We start from the raw sequence: 20,503 nt of genomic DNA, 5'->3' as shown, positions 1-20,503 counted from the left end.
AAGGATACCTCTGGCTGGAAAGCATGCAACTTGGGCGAGAATGCCACCACATGGAAGCCAAGCGAGAGTGAAAAAGTCTGGCCGTACCGAGGATAAGGTAAAAGCCCACCGACTGGAAAAGTGATGCCACCATCCTGGGAGGGCAGACTGAAAGACAAACATTACCCAAATATATAGTATGAGAGAAAAACAAAGAAGGTTGGGAGAGCTAGTGAGAACCTAAAGCCCCATAATAGAATGGCAAGTAGACATGTAATCTTGTAAGGCGCTGGGAGACTGTATAAAACTCTGCTTTCTGGGAAAGTAGCGTTTTGAAGCCCAGTGCAAACTAAATTGCACTTTACTGACCAGAATTCTACATGTCAGGAAAGTTCAGAGCACAGATTCATTATGAACCAAATGCTGCATACTGGGAAAGAGTCTTCAATCACAGAGCGAAGTGAATTCTTATTAGATATCTGAAATCCTGCTAAAATTGGGGTCCTGTGGGGCTGTTTGGGTCTTTAAGTCAAGGATACTATTAAGCCGTTTTTCAGTTTTTGAAGTTCTGTGGGTAAAATGTGGGACTTGAAGTTCAGATGAGAACGGAGAATATTTACATACAAGATATGCTGAGACAAGAAGATCCACCCCCCCTACCTGCAAAATCATGCCAAAGTAAAGGTTTCTTTAAAATGTCACAAAAGTAGTTAGTCCAACTTTGATCTTAATGTTAGTTACAAGAAAGTTGAAGAATGCCCTTTGCAGAAAATAGCCAAACTAAAAATACACTGTTCGCATATATGAGATCAATATCATTAAATAAATATACTCAATCTGCAATTTATCAAGTTAATTTCATCATTCAAAGTAAACTTTAAATTCCTGTATGCAAAACACAATTACATTAAACTACTTCCTCCAACCAGCAATGGATTTCAAGTTATATACAGGCAAGAGAATTGGTGTGAGATCAATTGTGTACCTTCTAATTTCTCTGGAATGTTTTGTGGTGACTGACTTTGAGAATGAATTACAGAGACAGATGAACCTTCATCTGAGATGAATTCCTGTTCAGCATCTGCAGAATAAGGGTTTTGTTAAAAGCGAGGCAAAAAAACATGCAGGTTCGTCAGCATATATTAGTGATTGTAGCAGTGAAAATGGCTGGCATTATATTAGAATAAAATGTCCGTCGTCCACAGCATAAAAACACTTTATGAGTTAGGAAGTCTGTAGTTAAGTAACGTGCATAGCATTAAGGAAGAGTATTTAGTATATTGTGCGCAGGGAGAAAGAAGAAATGTCAAATGGTCGAAACAAATAGCTAGTTAGCGATACACTATTATTTCTCAATTAACATTGAAAATATTCAGCACATGTTTCAAACTATTCGAATGTAGCTTGATTAATTGATTCTGATTCTTTCCTTATTGTGAAACCAGCGTCAGTGAAATTAGGAAGGACTTTGGTTTTGCAATACTCCTCCAGTTAGGGAATCTTCTACCGATTCATCAACTTAGAATAATTACTAGAGACTTAATATCCTTAACACCAATGATTAAGCTTGATACAGTGTAATGTAGCCTAGTTGTTTAACAGTTTCCAGTAACAAGTACAAATCCCTTTTTAAGTATTTAATCACAATTACTCAAATATATAACATCATGTAGTTGAGCAGTCATTCTATTGGAGTCCTGCTCGTCTGCCCTTTAGAAATATAGTCAACACGTGCTTCGATCCACCGGTCTTTTTCAAGACTAATTCCCTATTAAAGGCAGTGGATTACATTTCAATTGATTATCCTCATTTTCCATTAGATGAAATTATTCTTAGTTGGGCGTAGTTGTATTGCGTATTTAATTGAATTCAATAAAATAGGATGATTTTGTATATATGCAATTGATTGCTGTTTTTCTGTCCTTAAGTATGATATGCTACCCTTGGGTGTAGTGCGTGCTTCTCGGAATGCTGCGATTGTTAATTACTACACGTGTTGACTATTTATCAAGGACAGAAGTGGACTCAAATGGAATGACTGCTCAACTACATGATGTTATATATTTGAGTAATTGTGAAGGATTTGTACTTTTCACTGGAAACTTTTAAACAACTAGGCTACATTATACTTGATCAAGCGCAATCATTGGTGTCAAGGATATTAAGTCTCTTGTTCACATAATAGGTGTGGGGCATCACCTATCTTAACTAAGATTGCTGCTGATCATTCACATTATAGACTCGAGGATCCGGAGCGCACAAGCAGCCCGATTTCCTTCCCCAATTGGGAGTACCACAACTATATTCCTCTCCGTTAAAAGGTAGAGGTCCTATTGCACCTTTCCCTAGCAAGGAACGGATCTGGAGGTTTTGGTCTCTGGATGGGAGGGGGACAATGTAAGACAGTACCCTTGCAAAACTGCCTGACCCATGTATCCGAAGCAATGATTTGCCATAATGTTTTCCAGATTTTGGCACATATTGTGGCATCAAAGAGTCCTCTAAGCTCGACATCAATGGGCCTTTCGAAGAAGGCACAGGGACAGCGTTGAAACGGACACAGCTGTTGATGCTGGGGTTGTGAGAGGCTTATGGTCAGGCCTTTCAGCACACTGGATGAACCTTTACTAGTGTCCCTTCCAGCTTTAATTTATGCAGTGGGCTCCAACCTTTTTTTCTTTCAACTCTGAAGGGAAAGTTGACGGGGCAGCTTTTTCAAACACTTCAGGCAACTTCTGTCGGAATTCTTCCCATTTCTCTGCCTCAGCAGGTTCGGCCGGGGACCCAACTTTCCGGTGAGGCGTCTGATGGAGTGTCTTCTCTTCTTTTTCTTCGAAAATGATGGATGGGAGCCACTTCAGGAGTGCACTCATGCTTTCTCGACTGTCACTTGGATTTCTCCCAAGATTGATCGATTCAACGTTTTATCTTCGGAGGGACGTGCACCTTTAAGGGTGTAGACTCTGGGATGTGGATGAAGATCTCCTAAACTTTAATGTCAAGCGCCTCTCCTTCAGCGTCGATTGATAGGATCCAGTGTCAGCCATTTCATGGTCGGCACTGAGACACGTCAGGCATTTTGTGGGGATCGGTAATGGACATTTTAGTGCTGCAGTCCTAAATATGCTCGATATCTGAGGGTTTTGGCGTGACATTTGAATCGAAAAGCACTACTTCAGGAAATGTAATTTGAGGTGTGAAGTTCAGATCGTTGCGTGCTGAGCACACAGGGCAAAAGAAAAAAGGAACTGCGGTCCTGGGGAGCGGTGCAGCCTATTTATATCGATATCACACCTGGAATCAACGAAGAAAAGATGTCGAGAAGCTCTCGCTGCAGTGGCTGCACTGCACCCTGTGGTTGAGAGAACATTTCGGAATTTGTGCTGCTGCCGCAGAATATAATCTAAGATGAGGAATCTGTGGGAGGACAATCTATTAGAACGTATCTGGAATTACTGGTGTTGCTCTGTGCGGACTAATTGTAGCCCTAGAGCACTCGCACCCTTTCTGAGACTAAGCCTTGCTGCTCAACTATCTCACCTTGATTGGGTTTGGCGAACTTCAGTGTCTTCCCTGTTCACCATAATGGGTGGCTGTAAAGCCTGGAGTGGGGCCTCTGTACTTCTTCCCTTCATATGGCAGAGCAGAGGCACAGCATCCCAGCCAAGGTTCTCTATTGTGGCAGCAATGGACGAGCAACCAAGGCTTAAGGTCTCAAGAGGTGGTGCAGGCTGGTTCTTAAGTACAGCGAGTCTCCACGCCTCCACAAAGGAATGGCCACACACTATATTATGTGTTAACACAGTTTTTATATAAAAATAAGATAGAGATCTATACACAATTAATAACACTTTGTACTCTGATAATTCTAATATGGCAAATATATACAATGTCTTTAAAATGCATCAACTGCTGACAGGTATAATGGCATACAAATCATGCAGCAAGGTGTAACAGCATAGATCATAGGAAGTAAGACAAGTTGGGTTAAAAGATGGCAGAATGCTTCTTTAGCTACTAAGACACAATGCTGAGTGAGGATCCCCCACCTGGGCAACCGGTAATAAAAGCATTAACAAGCCCAGTCCATAAATGTTTGATTAGTCTTGCTTCCAGGTCAAAAAAGTTCAACTACACCAATGTACCTGAGATAGAAGAGTGTTTGACCGTTTGACTGATCCTTCAAGGGTGGACTCCCTTTAAAGCAGGTGCCACAGGGCATCGAGATTCCTCGAAGAAAAGCGAACACTGGCATCGAGACAGCAGCTTCCATCCTCGGGCCCGTCGGTGCTGCAGCACATACCTCATGATAGCTTTGGCGAACGGAACTCGACCAACGGCTGGACTTCAGATCTTCACTCTGTCAGTGTCCTCGGGACGCCTTTGTTGGCTTTGGGTGGCGGGAAACCCACCATCGGACTTTCCTCGGTAGCCGACGACCACGACTTTCTCCGGCGGGACAAAGCGGTCAATGGTGATGGCAAGGGAGCTCTTCGTTCAAATGGTCTTAGGCAAGGTGGACCTTGCGGCTCCAGTCAAGCAGCACAGTGTCAAGCTGTCCCCGCTTCTGGGCGACAACTCGACTGGCTTTCAGCGGTTACAGAAATCCTCCGAATCACGGTCGACGGCAATGGACTTCGATGGCCTGGAGGTCCAGGTTCTTTAAAGATTCTCGGCGGGCCCCTTCTCCAGTCGACAGTCTTTCAGGACTGGCTTCCTGGGTACCTCGAAGAGCTGCAGTTTTTGCACAATGGTCCTTCATAGCTCAGGGAGAGGTTTCCTAGCCAGGTCCTCTCTCGGATCAGTCCTCGACAGCTTTTAGATTTCATCAAAGGAAATGCAGCAGGGCTTCAAGGATGAGCTTCAAGTTTCAACTTTAGCTTCTGAACAAATTTTGAGGTCTCTGCATATACACATCTGTCCCTCATTCACTCTCCCTGAGCCAGGCTCAGCAGGCAGCCAGCCAATCGGGCTCACAGGCGTTCAACCATTCACTTTCACCTAGACTCCCATAACAGGGAATGTGAATCGGGGCAAGCACCCAGCCTTTTAGCACACAACACTGCATTCATGTCAGTTTCAGGCAGGGCTGTCTCATTCATTGTGTCACACATAGAAACCAGACACCCATAACATAGAATGCATATAGGTCCCACACTATTCACCTAGGTCCCACTCCAAGGGTGTACCCACAACAGTAACTGGGAAGGCTCCAGCCAGTCTGGCTTGGACTTCCTCACAATACCATATTTGGTTCTTCCACCCAACAGCCAGTTAGGGGAAAGGACAGAGTCAGGGCTTCCCAGGACTTTGGGAAAACAAGGTAACAGGCAATAGAAACCAAGAGGCCCCAGCATCCACTGATTCCTATGGCTGGGCCGGGGGTTTCCCAAAATGGAGGATACTCAGAGCACCTGTCATTTTAGCATGGAGTTACCACCAGCCCATACCCTGCTCTGTGGGAAACAAAAGTGCCCAAAAACACACTAGAGGTGCAGGGTTATACACCCACCCATGGGTGCCAAAGGGATTATCCCAAGAGTCTCTGTTAACCATGACCAAAAGGAGGAAGAGCTGCAAACTCCAGTGCAGGAAACACATAAGGGAGTACAGGACAAGGACAAGGAGGCCCGGTCCCTACAATGCATTTCCAGCATTACAGTGGCCTCTCAAACTCCTTGGACCAGGGTGGATTATGGAAATCCATCTTAACAGTCGCAATCTTTAATATGTACTTGCAGGAACGATTGTTTAGTTAGCAAGTCCTAAGTGGGTCTAAGACCCCTGCCCTTCTTAGGAACAAGGTTTCTATGGAACCCCATTCTTATGGTCTGTTTTTGAGCATGTCCCGACTTTTAAAAGGGTAGTAAAGTCTTCAGCTACACTTTTCTTTCATTCATTTGTTAAGGGGAAACTGACCAGTCCTTCCGACTATCAGTACTGGGAAATATTTTGTATCACCCTAACCTTTCACACAAAAGGTTTTTGGTTACTTTTGTATGTGCCCAAGGACAAGCTGGTGGCAGCAGTTACACTTTTACTAATTTTCATTATTTTTGATGTGCACATTTGCATTTACTGCGTATGACTGTTACATGTGGCTAGTGCCCTAAAATGGCTACTCCACGAGATTTTCGATTCTCCTCTGACCATATTGTAGTTTGGACTTCTTTCTGCCTTTTCAGGTCAGGAAAGTCCTTATCATGCATTTGCTTGGTACAGGGCTGGTAAACCTTTGTGTTTGTGGCCCAGGAAGGAGGCTGGGATGGTCTAGTCCCAGTCCACATCACTGGTGCCAGAATGTCTGCTACTGGTGCCAGAATGTCTGCTACTGGGGTGGATGTGAAACCAATAGTTCTCCCCGATTTGGACAACTATGGGCCATTTGAATAGGGCTGATTCTTACCATTGGCAGGCTTGGACTTATTTTGGATAATAGGACACCTGTAGCCATTCTTCAGATCCAGGTTTGAGCCAAGAATCCGGCTGGAGGAGCAGCCCATTGATGACACCGAGGACGACTTTTGCAGTGGCCAAGCAACCTCTGCAGTGACCTGCCTGATGAAGCCCTGCTCCTCTGCCTCTCCAAAGACTCTAGACAGTGTGTTAAGATGGGGTGGAAACCCCTTGGCAAAGCAGAAAGGACAGGCTGGGAAATCCCACGCCCAATGGGCGAGTCCAAAGAATTTGACAAAGACCAGTTTTATTCACAATCCATATAAAACAGGGGCAGCTATTAAAATCAAAAATCGTCAGTCTTAGGCTTGACAATGGGTTATAAACCAACACGTCACAACTGACGTCACATTACTCTTATAGTTACACAAACCTACGGGCTGGAGGAATTGGTTAGGGGAATAATCTAGAGACTTGTTTGAGTGGTTTTTCCCAATAATGAGCCTGAGTCAATGGGAATCGGACCTTCCAGCTCCATTTGTTTCTTTGCTTAATCTAAGAGAAGTGTCTCACGCCTGAGAACTCATAGGGGTTAGTCTTTTCATTGGTCGTACTCTGTCTAATGGCTCCAACTCTTAAATTGATACGGGTGACATGTCATCTCTATACTATTTCATTGGCTGGTGCAACAATTATAGGCGGAAATAGTTGGAGGATCGGTGAGTATGGACTTTCCCAGTCTTGGCAATTTGGAAGATTATCAGCACATGAGCAATAATAGTAGCCAGGGGGAGCAGCACCAAGATGCTGCTTTTCCTAATTAGGTTACCATCTATGACTCTTTAGACGGCAAGCCAGGACTTGGCATATCTTGTAATTTCGTCTTGAGAACTCAATGGAAATGAAGGCCTCAGCCCGTCTGTTGCTGAAGCTAGTGAATACCCATTATTCTCCAACTGCAGGTCACGTGTGTGGAGATCTTTACCCTTCCTGGCCGCTTGAGACTGGTTTGAGTGTTTTTCTCCCAATATTAAGCCCGAGTCAATGGGAATCTGAGCTTCCGGCGCCATTTGTTTCTTTGCTTAATCTAAGAGAAATGTGTCTCACCTGGGAACTGTTATCGTCTGTTCTCTTGGGTGACGATCCAAACCTTCCCCGTTCATGGTAACATTGGCAAGGGCTGTGGAATAGTGCTGGCTCAGTGAATTGGGTCCCCCCGCAGCTTCGAGGTTTCTTAATGTCTCCCATTCACTCGAACGTGGTTGTAACGCCCATCTCATTTAAAATGGCAACCCATTTTCGCTCTGTTTCTGTGTTAAGAAAGCTTTGTGTATTCTTATGCTTCTTGCGTTTCACAATGTATATGGAGCACAGGATTTCTAGCCTATTGGATGTAAGCATATTCTTCATGTCTAGAAGCAGTTTGACCTATTGTCTGTGTAGCTTCATGGTGGATGCACATCTGCTTTGTGTCGAACGAGTCTACATGTCAGTTACAGCAGTGTCGTCATTTGCTTTCGTCATCTTGGTTCCAGCCTTTTCATATCCGCCATAGCCTGCAAATTCAGCTCCTCGATCCATCCGGGGGAGGGTTGCCTTAATAAGTAGGGCCTCTCACATCTGCGGTACGGGGGCAGGCGCCATAAATGATGCACACCCTTTATTTCTATGATATCGAGATGGGGAGGGGTCGTTGTAATGAATGACATTCATTTGCCTCGCAACATTCCGCCCTCTGGTCTAGTGCTCTACCACATTACTCAAATCACCCTCCCCCGTAGGGTGCCTTGGGGGATCTATATCTTCGTCACCCACCTCAGGTCACCAGTGTCTTTTTATATGCTCAGCCACGCTCCAGGTCAAGTAGTAGCACTCCCAATCTGGTTTGCAGAACACCAAACATCCCACGTACTTACTAACGTCTCGGGGATAAAGAAATGTTGTGCATGGAGGAACAATAGGACTTTGCTTCAGGTTCAACAGAGGTGGATTATCAGTTTGTGAGTGCTCGTCCATCTTAGTGTCCATATATAACACTATTTTCATCCGTATCGTCTTTTTAGCAGTCTTCCCTTATTGGTATATGGCTATTCCCAGGACGCAGAATACAAACACCAACACAGCTATCAGTATTTTGAATGCACACTTCATTCACTTCCTCTTCCATTTTCGTGTGGAGTTCTGCTAGCAGTGTTACAGCTTTTGTGAGGGTCCATATTTCTTAATTGCGGAAAGGTACGCATGTACAGCAAGATGGGCACATTTTTGTGCACAGGCCACCCTCTATGACGGATGAGGTCAAGGACAACGCTTCTGAAGAGTTATGAGCCTTACTGCTCTTAGCTCTTCCTTTGTGGCATTAAAGCCTTTCACTGTCGTGTTTTTTGTTTGTAGCAATTCCCAGCTGGTTATTTGCAGCCACTTGGCATTTGTGGTTGCCTGTATCTGGGAATGACAGAAGCAAAGAACTTCTATGTTCATGTGGTTGCTCATCAAGTGCTTCTTCCATTTTGTCCGAGATATAGTTGCTACTTTTTACCCGTTCGAGTTTCAGGGATCTTTTCATTCTTTGGTGTGCATCCATTTTGGGGAACTCACCAATTTATATCTCCGTCTGGGATACTACTGAGTCCATTGCACATATGCTTTGAGCCACAGGCCCAGTAGTTGTGCATGAGCACCGCTGTACCCCCTTTCATACCAGGTACTTTAGATATGCACCTTCATTTGACAAAAATTACCGGAACATGATTCTAAAAACAGTGAAGCATTCTTAAGGGGTATTATGGGTATGTGGCTTGACTATTGCAATAGCCCCTTCCTGAATCTACCTTCTCCAGCAAATCCAGAATAGGGCAGCAAGACTTATCCTTGGCCTTAGGCCCAGGTACTGCATCTCTCCTGGCCTAAAAAGTCTTCACTGGCTCCGGCTGCTGCACAGATTAAATGCAAATCCCTCTGCATCATACACAAGCCTGTCTGGGCCCAGGGGACACACCATCTTCAAGTTTATCTAACTTACTGAATACTCTCCAACAAGACCACTATGTTACATCTGGCACCAACTCTGTGTGCAAATCATTTTGCTAAACAGAGGGTAGGTGGTCGATCGCTTTCCTCAGTTGGCTCCCTCCTATGGAACAGCCACCCCCTGCCTCTGCGCCTCGAGTATGACTTTCTTAAATTCCGGAAGCTCCTCAAGACTCCTCTTTATCTCCTCCTTACATTCTCTCTTCTGCTTATCCCACAGTTGCTTTGATTGGTGTCCAGGGTCCTTATGCATCCTTGGAGCCCCTGACCTCACACCCAATTGGTCCAGTTCCGGTGTATCCTGAGCACTTGCATGCACACTGAAGGTTTGCACTTACACCTAACATGGCCCCTGGCTGTGTAGCACTCAACTACCCAAGCACTTAATCTGTGGCTCACCCATGAGCTTGGACTCCACAGCACTTATCCACTCTGCCCTCTTCCTTGCTGCATTTGCAAGTCTGAATACTCACAAGGCATAGTAGGTTCATCCTTTCTTCCTTTTACCCTCCACTGCTTTTATTACATATTTTGTTTTTCACTCCCTTGTGCCCTCCCCTCGCACTGTCGCCACTTTGAAACAGTATTTTACATTATGTACAAACATCTAACAAGCAAACAAATAAATAAAATAAATGAGCATATGCTGGTTCGGGTACATGATGGAGGACCACTTCATAATGTCATGAGGGTAAAGAGAGCGAGACAGCAGAAAGTAAAAAATATGGCTATAATCATTTGTGCTGATGAGTCCATATGCAGCAAAGGTGCACGCACATTACGTTGCATGTGTGCTAGAAGCCGATATTTAGTAAAATTAAAAACATCCTTTTTTTGGTTGATATTTTCACGTCGATTCTCAAACAATGAATTCCTACAAGAAAAATGTTATGGTCATAGTGTAGGGAAGGCATTGTATCAAACAGTGAAGACAGAGAAATGATCACAGTTCAAGGGTGTTTATTTAAATTCATTGGGTGGGTTGAATGCCTATCTAAACCCAAATCCAAGGATGGCAGCAAGCTACGACCATAAAAAAAAATAACGCTGTCCTAGTCGATACTCTGTCAAAATAAAAGGGCCTATACTAATAAACCTATTGCCAATGCTTACTTCTAAATACAAAATGGCGTGGGACAGTTGTGTATGCAAAGAGAAAAGTGTTCAAGAAATAATATGAGGATAGATGAGCAGTTGGCTTCCCTTCCCTACGTTTTCAGCACAGGGTAAGGAGGCACGTACCAGCTTCGCACACACACTCGCTTCTCTGCCACAAGGGTACAGTTCCAAGCATAGGTATCATGGCCTTCTGCCATAGCTTCTTTTCCAATTACAGTCTTGTTGCAGAGGGCTTGTCTTAAACAAGCACCAAAGTTCCTTTCTCATCAGGATTTCACATTCACATGTTCTCTTCCAGTGTTCACCATGTGTCTCCCCTCCTTCTGGCTCAGACCCCTTTTAAGACGATGTTCACATTTGGTCTCCCTCGTTCGGGCTTGCACCATGCAATTTTAACTTTCTATGTTTTCCTCTTGTTATCAAAGATCGAAAACCTTTGAATGTGCTTTGAGTTTTGCTTACAGTCCCAGGACCACTTCGATTCACTACACACGATGTTCTTACTTTCGTTTCTGCCACTTTGTGGCTGCATACCTTAGAGACCTTCGATTTAACACCCACGTGGTGCCGGATGTTAGGAAATATTTCATAATTGTATGTAATTTTCCCTCCATGTGTCAACCCCCAAACATTTTGCTGCTGCATAGACACCATTGACTGACTTTGCCAGAGAAGCACAGCCTTCAGCTGCACTCCTCGGCTTTCGCTCACTTTTTATGGGGAAACGGACAAGCCCTTAAGACAGTCAGTACTGGGAGTCTTTGTTTCCCTTAGTCCTTTCCTCATGTTGCAACTCTTGTGCAACATGTAACAAGTGTGCAATGTATCTTAGCATACAGCACACTTGGGTCTATAGCAATTTCCAAAGGCCCTAGATACTCTCGCTGGGTTTTTTATGAACTGTGCAGATGTGTCATGGACAGGACTGGTGGCAGGTATCTTTCTGCATTATTTTTAACCCTTTCCTGCCATGTTAACCGCGTTTGGCACGAATAGGTGGCCTGGCTCCAAAATGGCCATGCCACAAGGTTCTTTGTCCTGTCCTTTGGCCATCTTGCCCCTTCACCTTGCCCAGGTTGAGTCGACCCGAGTCAGTCCTCATTTGGTCATGCACTTTCCCGCGAATCCCAATGCTTTCGCGGGCTTGTGTGCGTGCGCGTGTGTGTCTCTCCAGGATGTGGGCTGGAATGTCTGGTTGTAATAAGTAATTGGGTGCCAGAGAGTCGAGTGCCATGAATGACTGGGACCACTGTGGTCCGTGATTGGTCCTCATATGGGGTGTGTGTGTGTGTGTGAGCAGATCTCCCATTGGGTCCTTTTTGGCGCAAAGGGAACTTTGGATAAGAGGAGGCTGAAAACACCACTACCATGTCGATCTCCTGAGTTCTCACTGAACAAAGGATAGGATGCAAGTATCCTGCAACACGAAGCCGAGTCGAGGAACCGCTGGGGACCCACTGGAAGGTTTGGCACCCTGAGTCCGCTGTCGTTTTGTGGGACCCATCTGCATCTGGTCACCCTAGGTCTTCGAAGACACTTCGACCTATTGAAATAGTGGGACCCAACTATTCTCGGCACCTTCATCAAACCCTGCAAGTAAGCTTTCTTGGAAGTGTCCCTGGGCCAACCAGTGGACTGAACATCTTACCCAGTTGCTTTGCTCTGTCACTACTGCCGTTTCGAGGAGGCCCTCGAAACTTGGTATACTCCTAGATCTGTGTCCCTGGCAATCTCACACCGAATTTCGTACACTTGGCATTCCCAGGTCTGAAGTGAGAAGAGTGCGCCAGGACCGGAGTAAACGCGGTTACTGTGTTGCCCTGCTGCGGCAACGTCCTTTGCAAGTCCGCTGCATTTGTGACCCTCTTGCCCCTGAAGCCTGCTGCAGTGAAACTGGGTAGATTCATCCACCCGGAGCAGAGAAACTGGGTAGATTCATCCACCCAGAGCGGAGAAATCACCACTGTCCCACTTGGGAATCATCGCTGTATCTCAGGCACTCAAAGGTGCAGATACGTCCTTTTTGCTGCATTCGAACCTGCAAGCGAAGTGGACTGAACTGGCGAAGTTTGGGTCTTCTTGCGTCAGGGACCGTTGAGTACTCCATACCCCAACCAGTGGCCCCTAGCGCAAGAACCCATTTTTACGCACAAGTGGCCCTTGGGGGTCCCTCTCCTTTCCACTGCTATTGCGAAACAGCAACTCCATTCCGAACTCTCAAACTGCCTGTGCCTTCAAGTGGAGGTCCTTCTTGAATAGTAGGAACTTGTTCTGCATCGCCACATCCACCTTCTCGAGCTGCTAGAGACCCCTGAAGAGACCCTATTCTCTCCATTGGCACAACGCGTGCACTGGCATTGCATATACTATTGAGCACAAGGCTCCTCTCTCCTTAGGGCTTGGACTGCCTCTTAGGTGCATTGTTGATGTCGAACTGGGCCTAAAGACTATCTGCACTGCCCGTTTCCTTCCCCTCTAGGTTGTGGACATATTTCGTGCATTTAACCCTTTAGACTCCAATGGGCTGGTATATACATTGTATTGATAGTGATGTGTTGGTTTACTTGGTGTTACTGTGATTCCTTTGCTATGGTCTATGTTACAAAGCCCTTGTAATAAATGTGTATTTTTGATATAACACCTGTCTGGAGTAATTTGTAAGTGTCCTTGCTCTGTGTGCTCATTGAGGTCATTCAGTCACCCTTACCCTTCCTGAGACTTAGTCTTGACTGCCTGCCATAGCTACCCTGATTGGTCTGGCTTGTCCAGAGGTTACCCTGTTCCAAGAAACTAGGCTGGTCTCCTGAACCTCTGCCCACCAGGTCAGAGTTAAGATGGATTTCTGAACACCGGACCACTGTCACTGGTATTTCATTTTTCTCCTTAAATGTTCAAAACATCCATCAGCAATTAAGCTTTCCTCGCGTCTTTCATCACACATGTTTCAATCTTCGTTCTTGCGCTCTTTACAAATGGTGCCGCTTGCAACCTTGACTTGAGCACAGACTGATCTTGCACCTCTAAAGCGCTGCTTTGATCTTGGAGCCAAGGACGGTACCACAGCGGCTGCTGATCCTCCCCGACTCGGGCAGACGTGCAGGAGGGCCCAGTGTACCTCCGACTCACAATACAGGATTCTTCTGTTTGGTTTCCTGTCCTTATGCTTTGTACTCTAAAGAGTTCTGGACGCAGCGGTTTCTCGCCGGAAAGGTTATGGGCATCTCCATCCTTGTGTACCCTTCTTGGTTTGTCGTCTTTCTTCCCTCGTATAGCAGCTGTCGGAAAAGTACTGTTCCTTCGTGTGCTTTGCCTAGCTCAGAGTGTTCTCTTCAGCTATGCCTTTTATACGTCTGGGGAAGCTTAATGGAAGTCAGGTGTGAGTGATTACCAGTAATTGCCTGAACAAAGTAGTGGGGCATTTCGGGTACAATGCTCAGGTGCAAGTCTGTTTTCTCCCAGAGCGGGCTGTCCATGTCAAAGTGTTTGCGACAGGAATGAGGGTCTGGGGGTAGAGTTTCTAAATATCCTATCTGGTAGGATGGGGTAGGAACAAGTTACTTACCTGTAACTGTTGTTCTCCAGCATGGGTCTGGCATGGATTCACATGCTCATGAATATTCCCCGTCGTCAGGCTGGGAATCCTCGGTAAAGAAAAAATCAGTATCAGTTTCGTTTCTGATCTGTCTTTCGTAGTAGTAACCAATCACTGATCTCTGCGTCATACTGACCACAGCCAATGACTGCCCTCTACCTAAGCCCCGCCTCTGGCAGCCATCTTCAGATTTGGTAGCACGTGAAGTGGCAGTATGACCAAGTGAAGAGCCGCAGAGGGGTAGGCGGGAGGGTTCGCATGTGAATCCATGCCAGACCCATGCTGGAGAACAACAGTTACAGGTAAGTAACTTGTTCCTTCTCCAGCATGGGGTCTGGCATGGATTCACATGCTCATGATTAAAGAATACATAGCAGTACACACATGCACAACCACGGGAGGTGGCAAAGGCTCAACATTAAGCATTACATCAAACTCAACATTAAGCAATTCTTACCTCCTCACCAGGATCACCTTAGGCGAACAGATTGCGCAGCACTGCTTGGCCGACCCTGGACTCCTCCCTAGAATCCCGATCGACGCAGTAGAATTTCACGAAGGTGTGCGTCGACCTCCACGTAGCAGCCCTGCAAATGTCCAGCAAGAGCACACCAGATAGGAACGGCGTGGTAGCTGCGATCGCTCTGGTGGAATGGGCTCTCGGACGGCCAGGCAGCGGTCGGTTTGCCAACCGATGACAGTACATGATACAGCCGGAGAGCCATCTGGAAATGGAGGCCTTTGAGAGAGCCTTCCCCTGATTGACAGGTCCAAAGTTCACAAAAAGTTGTGACGTCTTCCGAAAACACTTTGTGCGGTCCAGTTAAAACTTCAGCGCTCTAGCCACATCCAGCGAGTGCAAAGTCCTTTCGGCCGGCGACGAAGGCTACGGGAAGAAAACAGGCAAAACCAAGGGTTCGTTGAGGTGGAAGTCCGACGGTACCTTGGGCATGAAGGAGGGGTGCGTCCTGAGCACTACCCTAGTGTCGTGAAAAGTCAAGTACGGGGGCTTGCATGAAAGGGCCTGGATCTCTCCCACTCTTCGTGCGGAGGTGATGGCCACAGGAAACGCTGTTTTCCATGACAAGAACTTCAACGTAGCCGAGTGCAGAGGTTCGAACGGAGGTCCCATGAGCTTGGTCAGCACCACGTTGAGCTCCCACGCCGGGGCCGGAGCCTTCACCGGAGGGAACGATCTGAACAGTCCCTTCATGAATTCTTTCACCAGACGATGAGACCACAAAGACGTCCGCCCCGTGGTTCTGGTGTATCGGGAGATCGCAGCAAGATGAATCTTGATGGACGCGTGCGCCAGTCCAGCCTTGGCCAGCGTCAGAAGGTACGGCAGTACCTGGGGAGCCGTAATCCGTAGAGGGTTAATCTTCTGTGCGTGGCACCAGACAGAGAACCTCTTCCATTTGTGTCCATAGCATTTAAGAGTTGAGGACGCCCTGGCCGTTGCAAGAACCTCTCTGCAGTCGGCCGGTATGTCGTATCCTCCAAACTCTAACGCTGCAGGAGCCAGGCCTGCAAGTTCAGCGACTTCGGGTCGTGATGGAGGATGGCGCCTCCTTCCCTGGAGAGAAGATCCGCGTCCACTGGCAGCTTGATTGACGGGGACGCTGACAAGTCCAGAAGGTCCGGGAACCATATCTGCCTCGGCCACGCAGGTGCGACGAGGATCATCCTGCACCGTGACCTCTTGAGCTGGTTGATGAGCCGGATCAGCAATGGCAATGGAGGGAACAAGTATAGAAACAGGCCCTCCCAGGGGAACGAGAACGCATCGCCCATGCTCCTCGGCTGGGGAAACCTGCTGGCGAACCTCCGGCACTTAGAGTTCGTCGCTGTGGGGTGTGCCCCACCGTCGGAAGAGGCGGTCCACTAGATCCTGTCGTAGTTCCCACTCGTGGCACGAGCGCAGCTCTCTGCTGAGCGAGTCAGCAATGGTGTTTTTTATCCCTGCCAGATGAAACGGCACCAGAAACATCGCTTGGGCGACGGCCCAATGCCACAGATCCTGCGCCTCCTTGGACAGGGCTGGGGACCTGGTTCCGCCCTGCTTCCTGATGTAGAACATGGTGGTGGTGTTGTCGGTGAAGATCCTCACCACCTTGCCCTTGAGGGACGGAAGAAAGGACCTGAGGGCCCAAAACACTGCACGGAGCTCCAGGACGTTGATATGGAGGGACTTCTCCGTCGGAAGCCAAAGGCCTCTCGCGTGCAGATTTTCGGTGTGCGCTCCCCACCCCTTCCAGGGAGGCATCCGTGGTCACTGTCTCCTGGTGGCCGGGGGTCTGGAAGTCCATGCCCGCCGTCAGATGCGCGCGAGTCCCCCAACGGATCGCTCGTCGGAAACTCTCGTTGAGTGTGATCCTCTCCTCGAAGCTGCCCGTCGTCTGGATCCAGCGCACGTCCAGGAACTCCTGCAACGGGCGCATCCGGAGCCTGCACAGGCGGATGAGATAAATGCAAGAAGACATCATTCCGAGGAGGGACTTGATGACCTCACCCTGGCCACGTCCGCAACCAGCATCCGCTGCACCTTGCCCAAGATGGCCCTCGTCCTTTCCTCCGACGGAGAGGCCAGAAGCGACACTGTGTCGAGCTTTGCTCCCAGAAACAGTGCGTCATGCGTGGGCACCAGGTGGGACTTGGCGTAGTTTATTGAGAATCCCGGGTCCGTGAGTAGTTGGACGGTCCTTGCCGTGTGCTCCATGGCAAGCTCCTTCGTCTTTGCTCGGATGAGCCAGTCGTCCAGGTAGGGATAGACGTGGATCCCATCTCGGCGTGGGTGCGCCGCCACCGGTGCGAGGCACTTGGTGAGCACCCTGGGTGCCGACCTCAATCCGAAGGGAAGGGCTCTGAACTGGTAGTGACGCCCTTGGACCACGAACCTTTAGTATGGGAATATGGAAGTAGGCATCCTCCAAACTCAACGACGACAGGAAATCGCCATCCTCCAGTTGACCCAGGACGTGTTGGAGGGTGACCATCCGGAACTTCTGTGCCTTGATGAATTTGTTCAGTCGTCGTAGGTCCAGGATGGGGCGCCATCCTCCCGTCTTCTTCTTCACGAGGAAGTATCTTGAGTAAACTCCGGAGCCCCAAAGCCTCTTTGGGACGAGCTCGATGGCGCCCTTCTTGAGCATCGCCTTTACCTCCAAGAGAAGTTGAGGGACGTGATGTTCTTTCCTGGCCACAGGGGGGACGCGCGGGCACCTCTTTAGAAACTCGAGCGCGTGACCCTGAGCTAGGGCATCCAGCACCCAACGGTCGGTGGAGATGGACTCCCACATGCTGACGAAGCTCGCCAGCCGGCCTCCCACCGGGGTGCTTCGGTGGGGGCCCGACCCCATGGCCGGTTCAGTCCTGCTTCGACGAGGCTTTGCCGCCTTGTCCTCCTTGGCGACAGCGGGGTCCACCTGACTTGCCTCGTCCCCTGTAAGCTTCCTGTGACGACGAACGGGCCGCTTGATGGTAGGTGGGAAATCCGCCGCTGGAACCTTTGGAGGCACCCTTTTTGCCTCCGTCGCTCCGAAAGGGCGGCCGCCGTTGCTGGAGAACTCCAAGAGCCCGGGCCGTCTCCGTGTCCGCCTTGATGGCTTGAAGGGAATCGTCCACTGTTTTCCCAAACAGGTTGTTTCCGTCGAACGGCATGTCCAAGACTCTGGTCTGCACGTCCTGACGGAAGTCAGTAGCCTTGAGCCATCCACGCCGCCTAAGACACACGCCGTTGCCCAACTGGCGAAATCCAGTGTCAGCGATGTCCGTTGCAATCGTAATGGCGTAGTCCGACGCCACCTCTCCTTCCTGCAAGATCTCTAGGGCTTCCGCCCTCTTGTCGTCTGGTAGGAAGTCCAGCAGGGGGGCCAGTTTGTACCACAACTCCCTGTCGTAGCGGGCTACGATAGCCAAGGCGTTGGCCGCCTTAATCGTCGTCGCTGCCGACGAGATGACTCTGCGTCCCATCGTGTCTAATTTCTTACCCTCGCCGTCCGGCGAGGAGGTAGACGTAGAGGCCGCGCCCCCCCGCTTTCTTTCTGGCCGCCGCGGAGACAACCGAGTCCGGGGCCGGCTGTGCCCGAAGGCACAAGGGGGCCGCGGCCGGGACCCGGTACTTCTTCTCGTACCGATCCCTTCTAGCCGGCGTCGTGGATGGGTTCTTGAGGAGGGCGAGGCCCTCATCCCAAATATCGTCCAGTAGAGGTACAGCGAGGATCGTCTTCCTCTTGGCCTCGCGCCGTTGATAAAGGAAACCTTCCTTCTCTTCCGGGCAGAGCTGGAAAAGCTCGGATGCCCTGGCGATCATGGAGTGAAACGATCCAATCTCGTCGGGCGGGGAGCCCGGGTGGGAGGTGACGACGGGAGATCCTCGTCGTAAACCTCGTCGTCTGTACCCGTCGCGGCCGTGTCAGTCCCCGTATTATCCCCACGTGTCGTGGACGGGGAGGAGGGCTGAACAGGGCGCGATGGCTGCAAAGGAGGTGCAGGATGAATGCTTCTCTTAGGGGGAGGGCTCCCAGAAGGGCCTGGCTCTGGGTCCCCCGTCGGGAGAGGTTCCTCCGTTGGTGGTAACGGCAGTCTCGTCCTTATCTCCGAGCATAAGGACTGTATAGCCAACAAAATGGCCGCCGAGTTGTCTTGCGGCACTGGTTGAGGGGAGTCCGACGGGCGGTCAGGAGCCCCGTCGGCACCCTCAACGTTCTCGTCTCCTACGTCGGGGTCCCTCCCGACGGGCTGGTCTTCTTCCATGCCAACGCCGTGGCTTAAGACTTCGATCAGCTCTTCCTCAGAGGTGGAGGCCGAATCCACGACGAACTCCTGCCCCCCCTTTTTCTTCTCCGTCGGAGGTTTCACGGGGGTCCTGTCGATGGGCATGAAAGAGGACTCCCTCCGCGGTGCCAGGGAGACTCTGGGCCCCGAGGTCGCCACCACTGGTGTAGCCTCCACAGGCTGAGCCAGGGCCGCCACGACTGTCTCGATAGAGGCCTTGGCCAGATGGATTAAGGCTTTCACCACCTTAGGGTCTCTCACCGCCTTCTCCTTGGGGGGAGGGTCACCGCCTCGCTCCCCCTCCGATGGGGCCTTCAAGCTCGACCGGGGTCTCTCCAGGAGCTTCGCCGGGTGCTCGGCCTTCTTCTTACCCGAGCCAGAGCGTTGGCTCGTGGTTGATGGCGCCGGGGAGGATGCGCCCTGCCTGGCGCCCGTAGACCCGACCGTTCGGCACTCCCGGTGCCAGCGGACTCGCGGTGCTTGGCCTTCTGTTGGACCCCCGTCGCCGGGGCGCCCTCTAAGGTCTTAGAAGACCGCTCGGACTACTTCTTCTCGCCTGATGGGCTCTTTCCTTCCAGCCAGTTGGCGAGACGTTGATGGCGGTCCTTCATGGTCCGCTCCGACATATTGCCGCAAAACGCACACTCCTTCTCCACATGCGTCTTGTCCTCATGTAGGCAGTAAAGACAAAGGGAGTGTTCGTCCTCAAAGACATTCTGAAGCTGGCATCCAGGGCAGACCCTGAACAGCTTTCCGTGCGTCGAGCTTCCCTTCTCCTGGGCCATGTCCGAGATGGGCCTGAGAAACTTCGGGAGTCCTCCAAAAGCGTGGCTCGACGAAATCTTCACCCTTGAGGGGCATAGATGAATCCGACATGGGTCCCCGTTGATCGGATGAAGAAACGGTGGAGCTTGAGGCTCTTTTGACCGAAAGAGAAGTTTTTTGAGAAAAAACGTGAAAAATAGCACTAACGCTCGAGAGCAATAGCACGAGGATCCCAACACTTAAACGTGCGGTAAAAATCTGAAGATGGCTGCCAGAGGCGGGGCTTAGGTAGAGGGCAGTCATTGGCTGTGGTCAGTATGACGCAGAGATCAGTGATTGGTTACTACTACGAAAGACAGATCAGAAACGAAACTGATACTGATTTTTTCTTTACCGAGGATTCCCAGCCTGACGACGGGGAATATTCATGAGCATGTGAATCCATGCCAGACCCCATCCTGGAGAAAGGAGTTCACAATTTTACAAGCTCTGCATAAAGCGACCAGCTAGCTGGGCGGGAAAAAAGAATCTGAGGGACCTCAACGCGTGAGGGATTTTGGGTACACTACACGTCACGTTAGGGATAGTGATACAGGCACGCCTAGGTCGATGCTCCCCTTTCGATCCTCAAATGACAAGATGCTATAGTTTGCGTTTACCACTAGTTGTCGGACTATATGCACAGCATGTGAATCTATGCAGATTTACAAGCATCAGAATTGCAGTTGCGGTGGTGCAGGGCGAACATGGATCTGCCGAGATTGGATTTAGATACTCGCCATTTGCGTTCAAGAGGATTTATTTTGTTTTTTGGCATGCCTCAGGTGGGGCGTGAATCATTTGGGG

At 49.1% G+C, this 20,503-nt stretch overlaps 1 protein-coding gene across 6 annotated transcripts in view; it reads right to left on the bottom strand.

Moving 5' to 3' along the window:
* ADD3 (adducin 3) overlaps nt 1–20,503 on the bottom strand; it is a 1,740,558-nt gene that overhangs the window by 80,463 nt on the left and 1,639,592 nt on the right. For 5 of the 6 annotated variants that reach the window (XM_069611763.1, XM_069611762.1, XM_069611761.1 and 2 more), the window contains one exon: nt 965–1,060. The exons of the other annotated variant lie outside the window; for it this stretch is intronic. In XM_069611763.1, the coding sequence (XP_069467864.1) occupies nt 965–1,060 (96 nt within the window). The remainder of the gene's footprint in view (nt 1–964; nt 1,061–20,503) is intronic. 6 annotated transcript variants of the gene reach the window in all.

Source organism: Ambystoma mexicanum, chromosome 8 (assembly GCF_040938575.1).
Source record: "Ambystoma mexicanum isolate Mex_15411 chromosome 8, UKY_AmexF1_1, whole genome shotgun sequence".
Taxonomy (NCBI): Eukaryota; Metazoa; Chordata; class Amphibia; order Caudata; family Ambystomatidae; genus Ambystoma; species Ambystoma mexicanum.
This window is presented reverse-complemented; position numbering and strand designations above follow the sequence as displayed.